The sequence below is a fragment of the Mesoplodon mirus genome (genome assembly GCF_964341445.2).
Source record: "Mesoplodon mirus genome assembly, chromosome: 11".
NCBI classification, from domain to species: domain Eukaryota; kingdom Metazoa; phylum Chordata; class Mammalia; order Artiodactyla; family Ziphiidae; genus Mesoplodon; species Mesoplodon mirus.
The window spans coordinates 60,867,255-60,882,550 of record NC_138987.1 but is presented as its reverse complement, the minus strand read 5'-3'; the positions used below and the strand labels follow the sequence as shown (position 1 = coordinate 60,882,550).

Below are 15,296 nucleotides of genomic sequence, written 5' to 3'. Positions count from 1 at the left end.
ACTATTATACTGTATACTTAAAAGTGGATAAGATGGTAAATTTTATGTTATGTATATTTTACAATTAAAAATCAAATACTAATGAGCTTCCCTGGTGGCGCAGTGGTTGAGAATCTGCCTGCCAATGCAGGGGACACGGGTTCGATCCCCGGTCCGGGAAGATCTCACATGACATGGAGCAACTAAGCCCATGCGCCACAACTACGGAGCCTGCACTCTAGAGCCCGGGAGCCACAACTACTGAGCCTGCATGCTGCAACTACTGAAGCCTGTGTGCCTAGAGCCTGTGCTCTGCAACAAGAGAAGCCATCGCAATGAGAAGCCCATGCACTGCAACAAAGACCCAAAGCAGCCAAAAATAAATAAATAAAATAAATAAATTTATTTTTTAAAAAACCCAAATACTAAGAAAAAGAGAGTAGGATGTAATGAAGTAGAGATTCTATAGGTAGGAACTACTTTTTCAAGAAGGTGGATTATAAAAGGGATCAGAAAAATGGGACAGTAAGTGGCAGGAGACATGGCATCAAGCAGGGTTTCTATTTTCCATTAGATACGGGTGGTATTTCAAGCTACAAGACTAGATAAAATTTTGAAGGAAGAAGTGTAGATAGAAAAGAAACAAGGACTGACTCCTGGGGATCTCCAAGGTTTAGAGATCAGGAAAATTGGGAGGAACCAGCAAAGGAGCCTGAAGAGGAAAGGCCACAGATACTAGAGGAACAGGAGGGTATGGTGGTCTGCAAACCAAATGAAGAAAGTGTTCCAAGGAATTGTGTGATCAAACGTGTCAAGTGTTGACAATAGATTAAAAGTAAGATGAGGGCTACGAACTGACCACTGAAGAACATGAAAGTCACTGCAGACCTTCATAAGAGCAGTTTTGGTGGAGTGGTGGGAGTAAAAGCCTAACTGGATTAGGTTTAGGAAAAAATGAGAGGTATGACACTATCAACAAGTAGAGAGGATGTGAGTCTACAGTAAATTTTACACTGTTGATGGAAACAAATGTGGTATACTTAGAAAGCAATTTAGCATTATCTCTTTTTAAATTAATTAATTTTTTTGGCCATGCTGTGCAGCATGCAGGATCTCAGTTCCCAACCAGGGATCCAACCCGTGCCCCCTAAAGTGGAAGTGCAGAGTCCTAACCACCGGTCCGCCAGGGAATTCCCTAGCATTATCTCTTAAAGGTGAATATTCACATACCTATACTGCACAATACCACTCCTAGGTATAAACCCAAAAGAAATTCTTATACAAATGTACCACATAAATGATAATATTCTGAGCATCAATGTTAGGAATAGCAAAAACAAACAAGCCTGGATTAATCCAAAAGCTCAATGGCAGGAGAATGGATAAATTATGGTATATTCACAAAATGAAATATTATACAACATGAAAAAATGAATAAAACAGCTATATACAACATGAATTAATCATGAAGATGTAATACTGAATGGAAACAAACAGAAGACTGTATTGCAATAAGACAATATAGTAGTGGCTGAGAGCATAGACTAGGAGCCAAACTATCTGGGTTCAAATCCCAGCTGGGCCATTCACCAGCAACGTGATTATTAAACTCTCTGTAGTTCATTTTCTTCTCATCTGTGAAACAGGGAAAATAATAATGAAATTGTCATAAGGATTAAATGATATAATATATATAATTATACATAAAGTACTTAGAACAATGTAAACAAGCAAATTAAACATGACTTTAAACTATGTTTTAAAAAACAATAGAATAATAAATATAAAATTTAAAAGAGTGGTTACCTCTAGAAGGGAGGGAGGGAGGGGATAGGATGGGGAGAAACTCCTAAATATATGCAATTTACAGGCAATGATTCTAGTTCTTGAGTTGGAAGACAGGTTTACAGGTGTTTCTCTTATGCTTTAGAGTTACATGTAACCTTTTGTATTATCAAATAATATATTAAAGATAATAAAAGAAAAAGTAATGGAAGGAAATAAGTTGGAGATAGCAAGTATATAACTCTTGAATAAAAAACACTTTCAGATAGTTTATATAAAGGGAAGAAGAGAAATGGGGCAGCAGATGGAGGAAGAAATGGCATCAAGAAAAAGGGGTTTTTTTGATAAAAGAAATAACAGTCTATTTACATACTGATATATGATTATAAATATTAACAAATATTACCAATCCTCAAAAATAACCCAATAAATTATATCAGTACTTTAAGATGAAGAACTCAAGGTCAGAGAGCCTAAGAAACTTGGAACTAGGTCACACATCTAATAAGTGACAAAAGCCATATTTAAATTCAGATCTAACTCCAAATTTCACAACTTTAGTTTATTTTAAAATTTTTATTAGAGTCTAGTTGATTTACAATGTTGTGTTAGTTTCAGGTGTACAGCAAAGTGAATCAGTTATACATATACATATATCCACTCTTTTTTAGATTGTTTTCCCATACAGGTCATTACACAGTATCGAGTAGAGTTCCCTGTGCTATTCAGTAGGTCCTTATTAGTAATCTATTTTATATACAGTGGTGTGTATATGTCAGTCCCAATCTTCCAGTTTATCCCTCCCTCCCACCCCCTTCGAAATTTCACAATTTGTATAGAACAAAATGCTGCTTTCCTTTTCTTAATCTTAATTTAATGCCTAACATTAGTTTAATTACATTTATTAGGATATATATTTTAAGTATCTACTAGATAGGCTTAAGATGCTGTATCAGGTGTTTCAGAGGATAATAAACTGAACAACACTGTCTTTACCTTTACAGAGTTTACACTACAGCAATGAAGATAAGACAATCACCTAAATGACTCCAATACAATGCAAAATTATATAAATACCACATATGAAGTACAAAATATTATGGAGGCTAAGAAAAAAAGTCCCCTTTGGGGTTAGGAGGTAGAGGGATTAGGAGAAGCTTTATAGAAGAGGTAACATTTCAGCTGAACTTCTAAAACGTAGTTAGGGTTTTGAAAGACAGTTTTGACTGTGAGCTCTTGAATGGCCACCATCATGCCTTAGTCCCAGGTCCTAGCATTCTGGAGCTATTTAACGAATGTGGGTAGAGTGAACAAATGAACAGAAAGGCCATTCCAAATGGAAGCAACAACAACAACAAAAGGATCAGAGGCTGAATACTACATGAGGCACAATGACAAAAGAATCAGAGAGTAGGAGGGATATGAATATGAACATATATATGTGGAAAGTAAGTATCAAGTTACTCATCATGATTCTTTTTACATTTTGGTCCCCATATCTCCCATCTTTAAGAAAATTCTCTCAACACTACCACCATCCTCTTCCAGGCTTTATCTCATTTCTCTGCTCCCCATCTTTTTAAAATAACAACTTTATGAGATATAATTTATATACCATGTAATTAACCCATTTAAAGTATAATTTCAATGGTATTTGGATCACAAAGTTGTGCAACTATCACCATAGTCAATTTTAGAACATTTTCATGACCCCAGAAAGAAACCCAGTACCCATTACCAGTCACTCCTCTTTTCCCCCCTAACCATCTCCTACTCCATCCCTAGGCAACTACTAATCTGCTTTCTGTCTCTCTGGATTTGCCTATTCTGGATATTTCATATAAATGGAAGCATCAAATACAGTTGACCCTTGACCAACACAGGTTTGAACTGCACAGGTCCACTTATATGTGCATTTTCTTCAATAGTAAATACTACAGTACAGCACGACCTGCTGTTGGTTGAATCCTAGGATGCAGAACCATGGATATAGAGGAGTCACGTATATATGGATGATCGACTATAGCTTACACATAGATTTTCCCAAGCCCCGCACTGTTCAAGGGTCAAATGTATGTGTTCTTTTGTGAGTGGCTTCTTTCACTAACATAATGTTTTCAAGGTTCATCCATTTTGTAGCATGTATCAGTACTCTATTATTATTATTTTTTTTTTGGCTGTGTTGTGTCTGTTGCTGAGCGAGCTTTCTCTAGTTGCGGCAAGCAAGGGCTACTCTTCGTTGCTGTGCACAGGCTTCTCGTTGCAGTGGCTTCTCCTGTTGCAGAGCACAGGCTCTAGGCACACAGGCTTCAGTAGTTGTGGCATGCGGGCTCAGTAGTTGTGGCTCGCGGGCTCTAGAGCGCAGGCTCAGTAGTTGTAGTGCACAGGCTTAGTTGCTCCGCAGCATGTGGGATCTTCTCGAACCCGTGTCCCCTGCATTGGCAGGTGGATTCTTAACCACTGTGCCACCAGGGAAGTCCCTCTATTACTTTTTATCACTGAATAAAATCCCAAAATTCCATTGTATGGGTATATATAATATTTTATTTATCCTTTCATCAGTTGATGGATATTTGGGTTGTTTCCACCTTTGGGCTATTATGAATAATGCTGCTATGAACAATGATGTACAGGTTTTTGTGTGGACGTGTTTTAATTTCTCTTGGGTATATACCTAGGAGTGTGTTTAACCTTTTAAGGAACTGCCAAACTGTTTTTCAAAGCAGCTGCACCGTTTTATATTCCCATCAGCAGTGTATAAGGGTCCAATTACACCACACATTATTATCTGTGTTTTTGATTACAGCCATCCTTGTGGGTGTGAAGTGGTATCTCACTGTGGTTTTGATTCCTTGATGGCTAATGATGCTGAACATCTTTTCATGGCTATTTGTAGATCTTCTCTGGAGAAATATCTATTCAGACTTTTTGACCATTTTTTAAATTGGGATCTGCTCTTCATCTTAATCAAAGTTCTTAAAAGATTAGTCTATATATACCATCTATACTTCTTTACCTTCTTTCACTCAACAACCCACTCCAACACTGCTTTTGCTCCCCCGCTCTGAAATTGCATGTCAAAGTCACCAACCACCTCTACACTGACAAAATCAATGACTATTCATCAGCCTTCATCTTCCAGGATTAACTCTATGGTTTGCACATCTGCATTTTAATTCCAGCTGACTTTTTTTTTTTTTTTTTTTTTTGGCTGCACCACGTGGAACGTGGGATCTTAGTTCCCCGATCAGGGATAGAACTCACGTCCCCTGCATTGGAAGCACAGAGTCTTAACTGCTGGACCACCAGGGAAGTCCCTGACTTCCTATTCTAATCTATATTTTATTTTCTCCTGTTCTTTTCTATATTTTTCTGTTTTATTATACAGCATATTTTCTTATGGGATGAGAAATGTAAACCAACAACCAAATTTTATATCCAGAGAACTGCAGGTAACACAACTGGCTACAGCAGAGTCAATGTGATGAAATCATGCAGGGGAGGTGGGGAAGATAAGGAAAGGCTGGATAAACAGTGGGTATTGGGCTAAGGATTTGGACTTTGTTTAGCAGGTAGCCATTAGCCATTAAAGGTTTGTATATAAGAAATGCTCAGCACTAAACTGCTGGAATGTTGGAAGATTATTCTGGTAGCAGGTATAAAATTACTTGGGGTCAAGGGGTAGGGAGTGGAGAAATAGGAGACAAGGAGATCATGCGGAATGTTTATTGCTGTGGTAATGAGGGCATAAATTAGTGTAGTAGAGCTAAAAAAAAAAAAAGGAGGAATCAATGGAAAGACATTACTACTAAACTTTAACCAACTAAGTTAACTTTATTACTGATAACAGAACTATTAGCTGCCCCCAGTCAAGAGATGTTAGACTTTAAAAGTTCTACTAAATTTGATCTGATGGAAACGAGATGAAAATGTAGTAAACACAAAAAATTCTCTCTCCCTGTTAGAAGTATAAACAATTCTACTATTGCTTCCTACTTTCTTCTCTCCTGAGTAAACTCTTCCAAAAATTTCAGGTAACTCAAACTTCTTAAAGAGTCAAAGTCTGGCAGTGCCTACCAGTCAGTTCTACTCTCATCATTGCCTCCACTCCCCACAACTCCCAGCCCCAATATGGTCTTCAATATGTTAAAATCAAGAAGAAATAGAAATTTATGCAAAATAGGTTGGGGAAGGCAAATTATCCCAAGTTAAACATAGTCCCTTTTCTTTTTTTTCCAAAGGGAATGGTTGCTGATGCTCTGAGGAGTTAACTTATAATAACACATGCCAGGAAGATGATGTCAGGGAAGGCGTGGTTAGGTTCTTTACAAGTCTGAAATTCTTTTAGTCCCAAACACTTCCTCTTTCAATCTCACCTATACTCAAATCTCTCTACTGAGGCAACTCTTTCAAAAGCTGAAGGAAGTGTTGAGACCCTAGAACTCTGATCCTTTTTTTTTTAAGAACAAAGAATAATCGAAGGCCATTAAAATAGATGTTTTTTTCATGTACCATAATTTTGCAGAATCTCTCTTTGAAATCCACATTTTCCCCCTTCTGTGACTATTTTAATTCCAAAGAAAGGAAAGGATATTCAACACTACATCCTGAGAAAGAATGTGCCTTTATCAGGCATTATATATTTGCTGATTGTATGCCTATATTTACAACAGCCAAAAAAGAATAAGAAAACTATAATTGTCCTGGGCTCCTCAGTTAACAACTTCCCTGATAAAGTATACAAATATGTTTCAAAATAAAACAATCCTACTTTTCTTTCTTGCCACATCGCAGGGCCTGCAGGATCTTAGTTCCCTGACCAGGAATTGAATCCCTGGCCATGGCAGTGAAAGCGCCAAGTCCTAACCACTGGACTGCCAGGGAAGTCCCCAGACAATCCTACTTTTTAAAGACAAGTAGGACTTCTCTGGTGGCGCAGTGGTTAAGAATCTGTCTGTCAATGCAGGGGACACGGGTTCAAGCCTTGGTCCTGGAAGATCCCACATGCCGCGGAGCAACTAAACCCATGTGTCACAACTACTGAGCCCACGTGCCACAACTATTTAAGCCCGCGGGCCTAGAGCCCGTGCTCCACAACAAGAGAAGCCACCGCAATGAGAAGCCCACGCACCGCAAGGAAGAGTAGCCCCCGCTTGCCTCAACTAGAGAAAGCCCATGCGCAACGAAGACCCAGTGCAGACAAAAATAAATAAATAAATAAATAAATAATAAAGACAAGTAAATAAAACTAATAAAGTCACAACAGTAATGTACAAATGTCTTTTCAAACTGAGCTCACTGGAAATTATTTTTATTCCACCAACCAGAAGTGATGACTACAATAAATTATGATGTAGAAATGTTCCTTAAAGAAGGCAGATCTCTGGGCTTCCCTGGTGGCGCAGTGGTTGGGAGTCTGCCTACTAATGCAGGGGACACGGGTTCGAGCCCTTGTCTGGGAAGATCCCACATGCCACGGAGCGGCTGGGCCCGTGAGCCACAGTTACTGAGCCTGTGCGTCTGGAGCCTGTGCTCCGCAGCAAGAGAGGCCGCGATAGTGAGAGGCCCGCACACCATGATGAAAAGTGGCCCCCGCTTGCCACAACTGGAGAAAGCCCTCGCACAGAACCGAAGATTCAACACAGCCATAAATAAATAAATAAAAATTTAAAAAAAAAAAAAAAAAAAAAGAAGGCAGATCTCTGCAAATCTATTATTTCCAGATTTTGGTATAACAAAATGATGGACAATAAAAGCACATATTTATGCGTACTTTTTCAGAAGTTTAGAATTTTGTTTTTTATTTCAGTTTTTTAAATGTTCCAGACAGGTCTAAGAACTTTTTTACATAGACTCGTCCTACTTGAGAAACTGAGCAAATAAGCCAATGTCAAAATTAAAACTTTACTTTGTCATAGAAAAAAGTCTGGTAGAATAGATAGAGCAAACTGCTACTAGTTATTTCCTTTAAGGAGTGGGATTTAGGTAAGGAACTTCAGGACATGAAGGGAAGACTTGACTTTTTATTTTATATGCCTCTTTATGCTTAAATTTTAAAAATAGACATGTCTTACATTTATTACTAAAAACTAATGTTATTTTAAAAATTTAACTTTCAGTATAAAAATGGACAAATTACATGAGCAGATTCACTCAAAACATTCTTCCCCAAAAATGAACACATTAGGCCATACATATAAACGAAAAGACAAAGAGCAGTGTAGTAATCAATTAGTTTAAATATACCCAACACCCACAAACCTATATATACACACAAGGAGTCATCGATATAGTCACAAAGTGATGTCATCATAACAGTGACCTGTAAGAACCCAAAGAATACTTGACAAATACACTAGTAAGTATGTATCTACCTTTACCCCAGGTTTCCTAATGTGTTTCTCAAATCTTACAAGTTATCAGAAAGAGATATGAGATTTGAATCCCAGTCCGCAATCATACCTCTTGTCCCCTACACTATCCTAGATTTAGAAACTGGTTAAATGTTTCCTATACAACAAGCGGGAAAGGGAGTGGAGAGCTAAGAAAAGAGAATATTTTAGATAGCATCAAATACATGAAGCTGCTAATAGGGAAAAAAACAATTTCTGGAATTCATTTTGCTGTATTTTAATGGGTAACCTGAGAGACTTGGAGGGAAAAAATAGGAAGGAGATTTCACACAGTACTATACAAGATATGAAAAGAATAAAGACAGATTAGACATCTATCAAAATCATATTGATTTATGTGTGTGTGTGTGTGTACATATAAAATTGATAACAAATATGAACCCGTATTTCTTAAGGATGTAACAGAATGAATACCACATAAACTAACACCCATAAACTAACACCCATAAACTAACACTAGGTGTTTTGGGTCTAAACATTTACCAGTGCCTTGATCAGATACTTTGTTCACCTATAACAGTCTCCTTAGGTGTATAAGAAAGCATCAGGAATTCTTACCCACTGCCCAACAATCCATCAAATAAGCAAAAGATCCTTAAATGTCTAAGGCACCTTTTTTCTTCAAAGAACAGCTATAAAATCAAGAGACGGGGTAAATGGTCTTTCTGCTACAGCATACAGTTCCTCCTAATCAGCACGGTGTGCACTGAAATGCCAAGAAACTGCCCAAGATATTCCCTGGCAATTGTGGGGATGACTGTACACCTCTCCCCAGACTGCCCCTGTACCCAAGCATAGACTCCAGAGATCTCTGCTGAGCCTGGCTATCTGCAGAGCAGGAAGGCCCAGCTCAGCAGCAGACCCCAAAGAATCACAGAACTTTCTGCCTTAATTCCCAAGGTACGTCTTCTCTTAAAACTCCTTCCCTACAGGCTGGGTGGGGTAGGGTCTCTATCTAAGCTAGAAGAGTAGACTCAGTCCTCAGATGAAGCTGTTATGATTTCACTGACTGTATTCAGCTACCTGATAATGCTGGAGGAATGGTAGGAAGGAAGGTGGGCAGGGGGGAGAATGCAAACAGTTAATCAAATTGACAAAATAACCTTGGAGGTGGTAGGCTGGGGGCCAGGGTTTGAGGTGACATATTTTCCCTGTGAAAATTGGATACATCAGCAGGAAGTCAAACTAACTTCTTTTCACAAAGATACAAACTTGCAAAGCTTAATTTGTTTTTAATTCCACTGCCTTCAGGCCTCACATAAGGGACTATAAATTCCTGAAACTTCAGAACCAGGTGAGAAAAGATGCCAAAAAAAGTGATGGAAAAAGAGAGGCGCTGAGAGGAGAGGAATCCCGTTCCCCTCTTAAGGAGAATGTTAAAGCCAAGGGCACTCCCGATCCCCAGAAAAGGAAGTAGCTGGATTCCAAAAAAGCACTTTTCCCTACCTTCTTGTTGTTCTTGTTATAGCCAAAAGTCGAAATCCCAGGCCTGGAAGTCACTGATAGCAGCATTTTCTCTTTAATGTTAGGAAGCTAAGAGACAGAAGAGGGGAAGAAGGAGAGGGAAAGGGAGAGGAAAGAGAGAGAGGGAGAGGGAGGGAAGGAGGGAGGGAGGAAGAGAAGGGAGAGGGAGAAAGGAGGGGGAGGAGAAAGGGGGAGAGAAGGAGGGGGGAGTAAAGAATGAGCTAGGGCTGCTTGTTTACGTCACTGATAGAACTTAACCCCGAGTCTGAGTGAGGCTCTTCCACTGGGTCCTAATGCCCAAGATATTTTTTTTGTTTTTTGTTTTTTTGTTTTCCCCCACAGGCTTAGCAGTTAAAGCAAAAGAAAAGTTCTTAGGTCTACCCCTTTCAACTCCATCACCTTTCCTATATGAACAAGTTCAGATTCCCATGAAAAAATGAGGATATTTTCTCCTTAGATCTCAGGTATAAGAAGATTCCAATCTTGATTTTAAAGGGGCCACTGGGACACTGCTTTGGAGAACATATGAAGAAAATCACAGTACTGAAAAAGAATATGTGAGGTGAGCTCAGGACTTACCCCCCACTTTATATTTATAGCGACCTTAACACACAAAGAAAGAACAAACAGAAGAGCTCACCAAAGAGCAGAGACAAGCAAAACAGAGGATGGGAAATAACTAGTTTCAGGCCTTTGGATAGTTTTACTCCTCTTGGGTTATGCTGATGGGCTAATGCCTCTTAATCCTTTTCAGATTCTCCCAGGTATGACTTAATACTTGAGAAGGAATTTTCAAACTGGACTATGTCATGAAACTCGGTGCCTAGTGCTTTCTTTTTTCTTTCCCCCAGCTTTATTGAGATATAATTGCCTAGTGATTTCTTCAATTGTAAGCTCTCTTATTTGAATCTTTGTCCCACTATTTCCTAGTCTTCAAGGTCTATGAAGCTGAACAATTAGTTACTCACCCAACCTGAAATTTATGCCCAAGCTGAAGTTCACAGAGTTGGGATGTCTGCTTCAAGTTGTCTGTGAACTGTAGAAAAAAATAAATAAATAACTATTTTAAAAACATATGCTTCACAGAGAAGAAAAATACAAAGTTCTTAAGAAAGAAGAACATTAATTTAGAGTCAAGAATTGAACACAGTTGCAACACTCACCTCTAATACTTTCAAAGGAATGTCCTGTAGAAGGTACCTTAACAATAAAAGAAACTTGTTGGAAAACAAAAATTTAAGAATGATACCCAGTAATTTACCAATCTAGTCCAAGTAGAACAGGGATATAGAATGAAAGCCTTCAAATCACTTCTTAAGGCCCCCTCACAGCCATAGTGGATATTCTAAGTAATAAATTAACCCTGTCTGCTTTGCCACAAAAAACATTAAGCCCAAACCATCCCTTAAATGAAGTCCCAGTCTCTATTCTAGTTTTCCTGTCACCTTTTTGCTATAATAATGGGACAGACAGGACCAACAGTCTGCAGAGTAAATACACACATACCATACCCCCAATCTCTAACTTTCATTTCCAATAGGACAGGAAGTTCCTGCTCAGCTCAAGGGACACAGGAAGGGTGGGAACAGCCTCAATGTGGGAACTGCAACTGAGATTGGAAGCACAGCAGCCAAATGCAGTCAATAAATCAATAAAGGCATCTCTCAGTGATACCATATTTTTTTAAAGTCCCTTTTCTGCCCTCAGAGATGCTCATTCATGATATGCCAAGTTGTCACTGCCATTTAGGTCCTTGGTTGATGTCTTCTCCCTTAGCCTAACAATGTGGTAAAAACCCTTCATTTTTAAGGCCTGATTTATAATGGGATTTATAATAGCAGTCAACCTAATTTAATTTTTTAAAACTTCTAATATTCTCAACATGTTGTGTTCTCTTACTGCATTCCTTAATGCTCAATGATATCTTAGAATTTAAGATAGTTAAAACTGTAAGTTTTAGAGAGAAGCAGACATAAGTTCAAATCCTGACACCACTGTTAGTTACTGTTTATGTAATTTTAGGCCAAGTTACTTAACATCTCTAATTTACTCATTTCCAAAATGGAGATAATACCTACTTCATTTGCCTTTGGAATCAAATCGAAGTTCTGCTTCAGTCCTGTCACTCACAAGCTGAGTGACACTGGGAGAATTACCTCACGTCTGAACCTTACTTCTCTCATCTGTAAAATATAGTGAATAAATAGTCTCTGCTTCCTAAATTGTAGTGAACTGAAATAAGGCAATATATATAAAGCCCTTAGGCAGGTATCTGGCACTTGGCATACACTCAACAGATGTTAGCTCCAGTTTGATTAATTACCCTACTGTCTCCCAGTGTATCCCTCTGGGTATTGTATAACCCAGATTTTATGATCTGAAGTGAACATTTCCCAAAACCAGTATCTTAGTTACATTCAAAAGATCATACTAGGACTAGGCAGGCTAAACTATGTAAGTGGAAATACTGAATAAGAAATTTCAGGAATCACCCAATCCAATTTCACTTCTCTGCCTTCTACAAGCAAACAATCCGATTATTTGGAAATTCTTTTCATAACTCCCAATCTCTTGGAAATTGGTGGATCGTCTCTTATCTCTAGGAATAAAAGGAAACAAAATAGTACAGAATCAAAGTACACTAGACAAGACATCCCAGCTCCCATTTCTCTAGAGTCCTACTACTCTAAGAAACTGAAATAGATCTAGAAAAAAGGAGGATCTTCATGTATCCTGAAATTTAACACCATTTTGCCATTCTAAAAGTAGGAAGTATCAGAAGGGAGATAAAGAAGGATCCAATTAAATAAATTCTATTTTATAAATTCTATATAAATAAATTCCATATGTATTTACTAATACAAAAACCTGTATGTTTATACTCTGATTATAAGTTTAGGGTCATAAAAGTAAAATGACCCAGATTGGTGAACTGATGCCAAAGGTCAATTATGTCAAAGAGCACCAACAGGACTGGAAACTACATCCTTTACTCTGGTAAGTATATTTTTAAAGGAGGCTATGGAATCTTGTGGAAGTGACAGAGAAGGTAATGGAGTTCTGTGGTTATATTCAGTAAGTATATGAGAAGAGGAAGAATCCTATTTCTTCCAGTGTGTTTACTTTGATCACCACCCCCCATCTGCTTTGCCCATTATATTGCTTACATTTTTCCAGATTTAGTCAATGCCTCTCAAATTCTTGGTTCTCTTGAGCCCAGCACCCAAAAGTTGTTTTGAGGGGACAAAGTAAAATAAGTTATTTGGAACATCTCTTGGATGGAGACATTTATACCTCAGATTCAATATAGACTGGTTTGTGATTTCTCCAAAAAAACTGTAACAGGGAAGAACAAATCTGACTCCATATTGGACCTGTTTCTTTTACTTTAAACTTTGTATTCTATTGCTTTTGCTACAAGAATGTTGCCTATAGCCTGAAATATACAGGATAGCCCATTCTCAAGGCTCTGACATTTAAAGGTATAAAACTTTTCCATTCCTACAGAGATAAAAAGTTGCAGAACAGAGAATAACATTTGTCATGTTGGAGGTTTACAGGAACAATATGACCTGACCTACGTGGACAGATGCAAGAACAAAGGATTCTGACATGAAGAAGTTTGCAGCAACCAACTACAACCCCTCTCCTTTTAGTAAAAAAGAAGCCTAAATTCTAACTTGGGTAAGATGGATCTTTAGGACACTAGTCCACCACTTCTCGGTCTGCTGGCTTTCTGAATAAAGTCACTATTCCTTGCCCCAACAACTTGTCTCTCAGTTTACTGGCCTGTCCTTCGGCAAGCAGCACAAGCTTGGACTCAGTAACAAAACAACACTTTTAAGTATGTGTCTCAGGTAGAGAGCAGTTGGGGTCAGATCAACCCTAACTTGTATGTTGAAAGATGACTGCATGCAACTATTGGGCCCTCCACATCAGAGTGGAGAACTCAAGGAATGTATTACCTGCAGATATGCCAGACCCTAGCTGTAGGACTAGAGCCAGGCTGATGTAGCACATGTGTCTGCCAGCAGTGAGACAGGGCCAAGTTTGTTAGTGGAGCTCTGAATATGGTTCAGAGACCTGAATAAGTATATTAGGGCCAAGGTTTTTTTTTTTCCCCAGCTATTCATATTCTCTGTGGGGACTTCCCTGGCAGTCCAGTGGTTGAGACTCCGTGCTTCCACTGCAGGGCGTGTGGGTTTGATCCCTGGTCAGGGAAGAAAGATCATGGCCAAAATATATATATATATATATATATATATATATATATATATATATATATATATTTCAAATAAATATATAATATAAATTTATATTTATATAAATATATGGTATTTTATATATATATATATATATGTATTCTCTGTGGATTATCTTTCCTCCCACTGATTAACTTTTGTGTCCAAAAGTCTAGGTCATGAAAAAAGACCAAAAAGTTCAATTTATTTAATGGTAAAGAGATGAGGTAATGACTTAAGAAGAAGTGGAAAAAAAAAAAAAGTTTAACACATCAGCTTCCTTAAGTAGGAAAATTTAAGGATCTGAATCAAACAACTAGAAAAGCTTAGCCCTGTCCCCTTCGAATGTAGGATGGAATAACAAAATTGGTCTAAAACTAGATATTGGGAAAGTTTGGCCTCTCAACTCCTTGACTTAACTCATTGGAAAACAGGGGAAAAGACAGGCAACTCTGAAGAATTACTTATCTCATACCCTGGATATCAGTGCTAATAGTATATTCTCCTCTTCTATAACAACAGATATTTCTGGCCAAAACTTACTACAGAGAATATCCTAACAAAATTTTCAAGTAGACTTTTCCTTTGCCAGACACTAAAGAAATACAGGAATCAAATCTTCTAGAATCACTGGACCAGAAAATTAGTATAATGTAGAAAGAAAAGACTAGACTGGATTCTATGCAAACCCAGAATGGACTGCATTGATGGGTAATATTATAGTCTCCAAATATATGTTTCCTTTACACTTGAGACATTAATTTTGTTTGGCTTCAGCTATCCCTAAAATAAGTAGCTCAGATGATCCCCATAAGGGTCCACAACTGAATTGAATAATTAGAACCAAATGAAATGGCTGCTTATGTAGGTTAAATATAAATTTTTTCAAATAGTCAAATACTGGTAATTTCATATGGTTAAATTTAACACTGCAAGAAGGGTGAGACTGGGGAGATGATAATGAGTCAGAATACTGATGAATTGGATAGTTCCTTTCCTTTGTCCTCTCTCATTTTCAGACTGAAAAAACAAAAACCCCAGGAAGGTAAACTCACTTGCATAAGGTCATAGGGGTCAAATATCTGACACCAGAATCCAGACTTTGTCTCAATTCAACATTGTTCCCATACCAATCTGATTTGACTGTAAAATTTAGAATTCTGATATATATATCTTTTGGGGTCAGAAATAATAAAGAAATAATCCTAGGATTTCAGAGGTGAAAGTTCAACTGTTTTCCTCAAATCAGCTTTTTATCTCAAGTGATAAAGCAGTGATACCTAATATTTTGGCCTATTCTTAAATTACACAATGGATGATATTTCTAGGGATAAACTTATAATGCAAAGAAGAAGAAGATTTGTAGAAACCTATAGTTGTTGGGAAGTGCTGCTAATTAAGTATTCAAGATTCT

The 15,296-nt window shown here is 37.8% G+C and overlaps 1 protein-coding gene across 5 annotated transcripts in view; it reads right to left on the bottom strand.

Annotated features, from left to right (window-relative positions):
• The window catches only part of RBMS2 (RNA binding motif single stranded interacting protein 2), a 90,687-nt gene that overhangs the window by 52,438 nt on the left and 22,953 nt on the right, over positions 1-15,296 (bottom strand). The window contains exon 1 of one of the 5 annotated variants that reach the window (XM_082636806.1): positions 10,610-10,675. The exons of 1 other annotated variant lie outside the window; for it this stretch is intronic. Coding sequence is in view for 2 of the 4 variants with exons in the window: in XM_082636809.1 (XP_082492935.1) it covers positions 9,624-9,689 (66 nt within the window). In the remaining 2 variants the exon portion in view is untranslated. Of the gene's footprint in view, positions 1-1,569; positions 1,594-9,623; positions 9,827-10,609; positions 10,676-15,296 lie in introns of those variants that run through there. 3 more of the 5 variants (XM_082636809.1, XM_082636803.1, XM_082636807.1) reach the window with 3 other exon arrangements.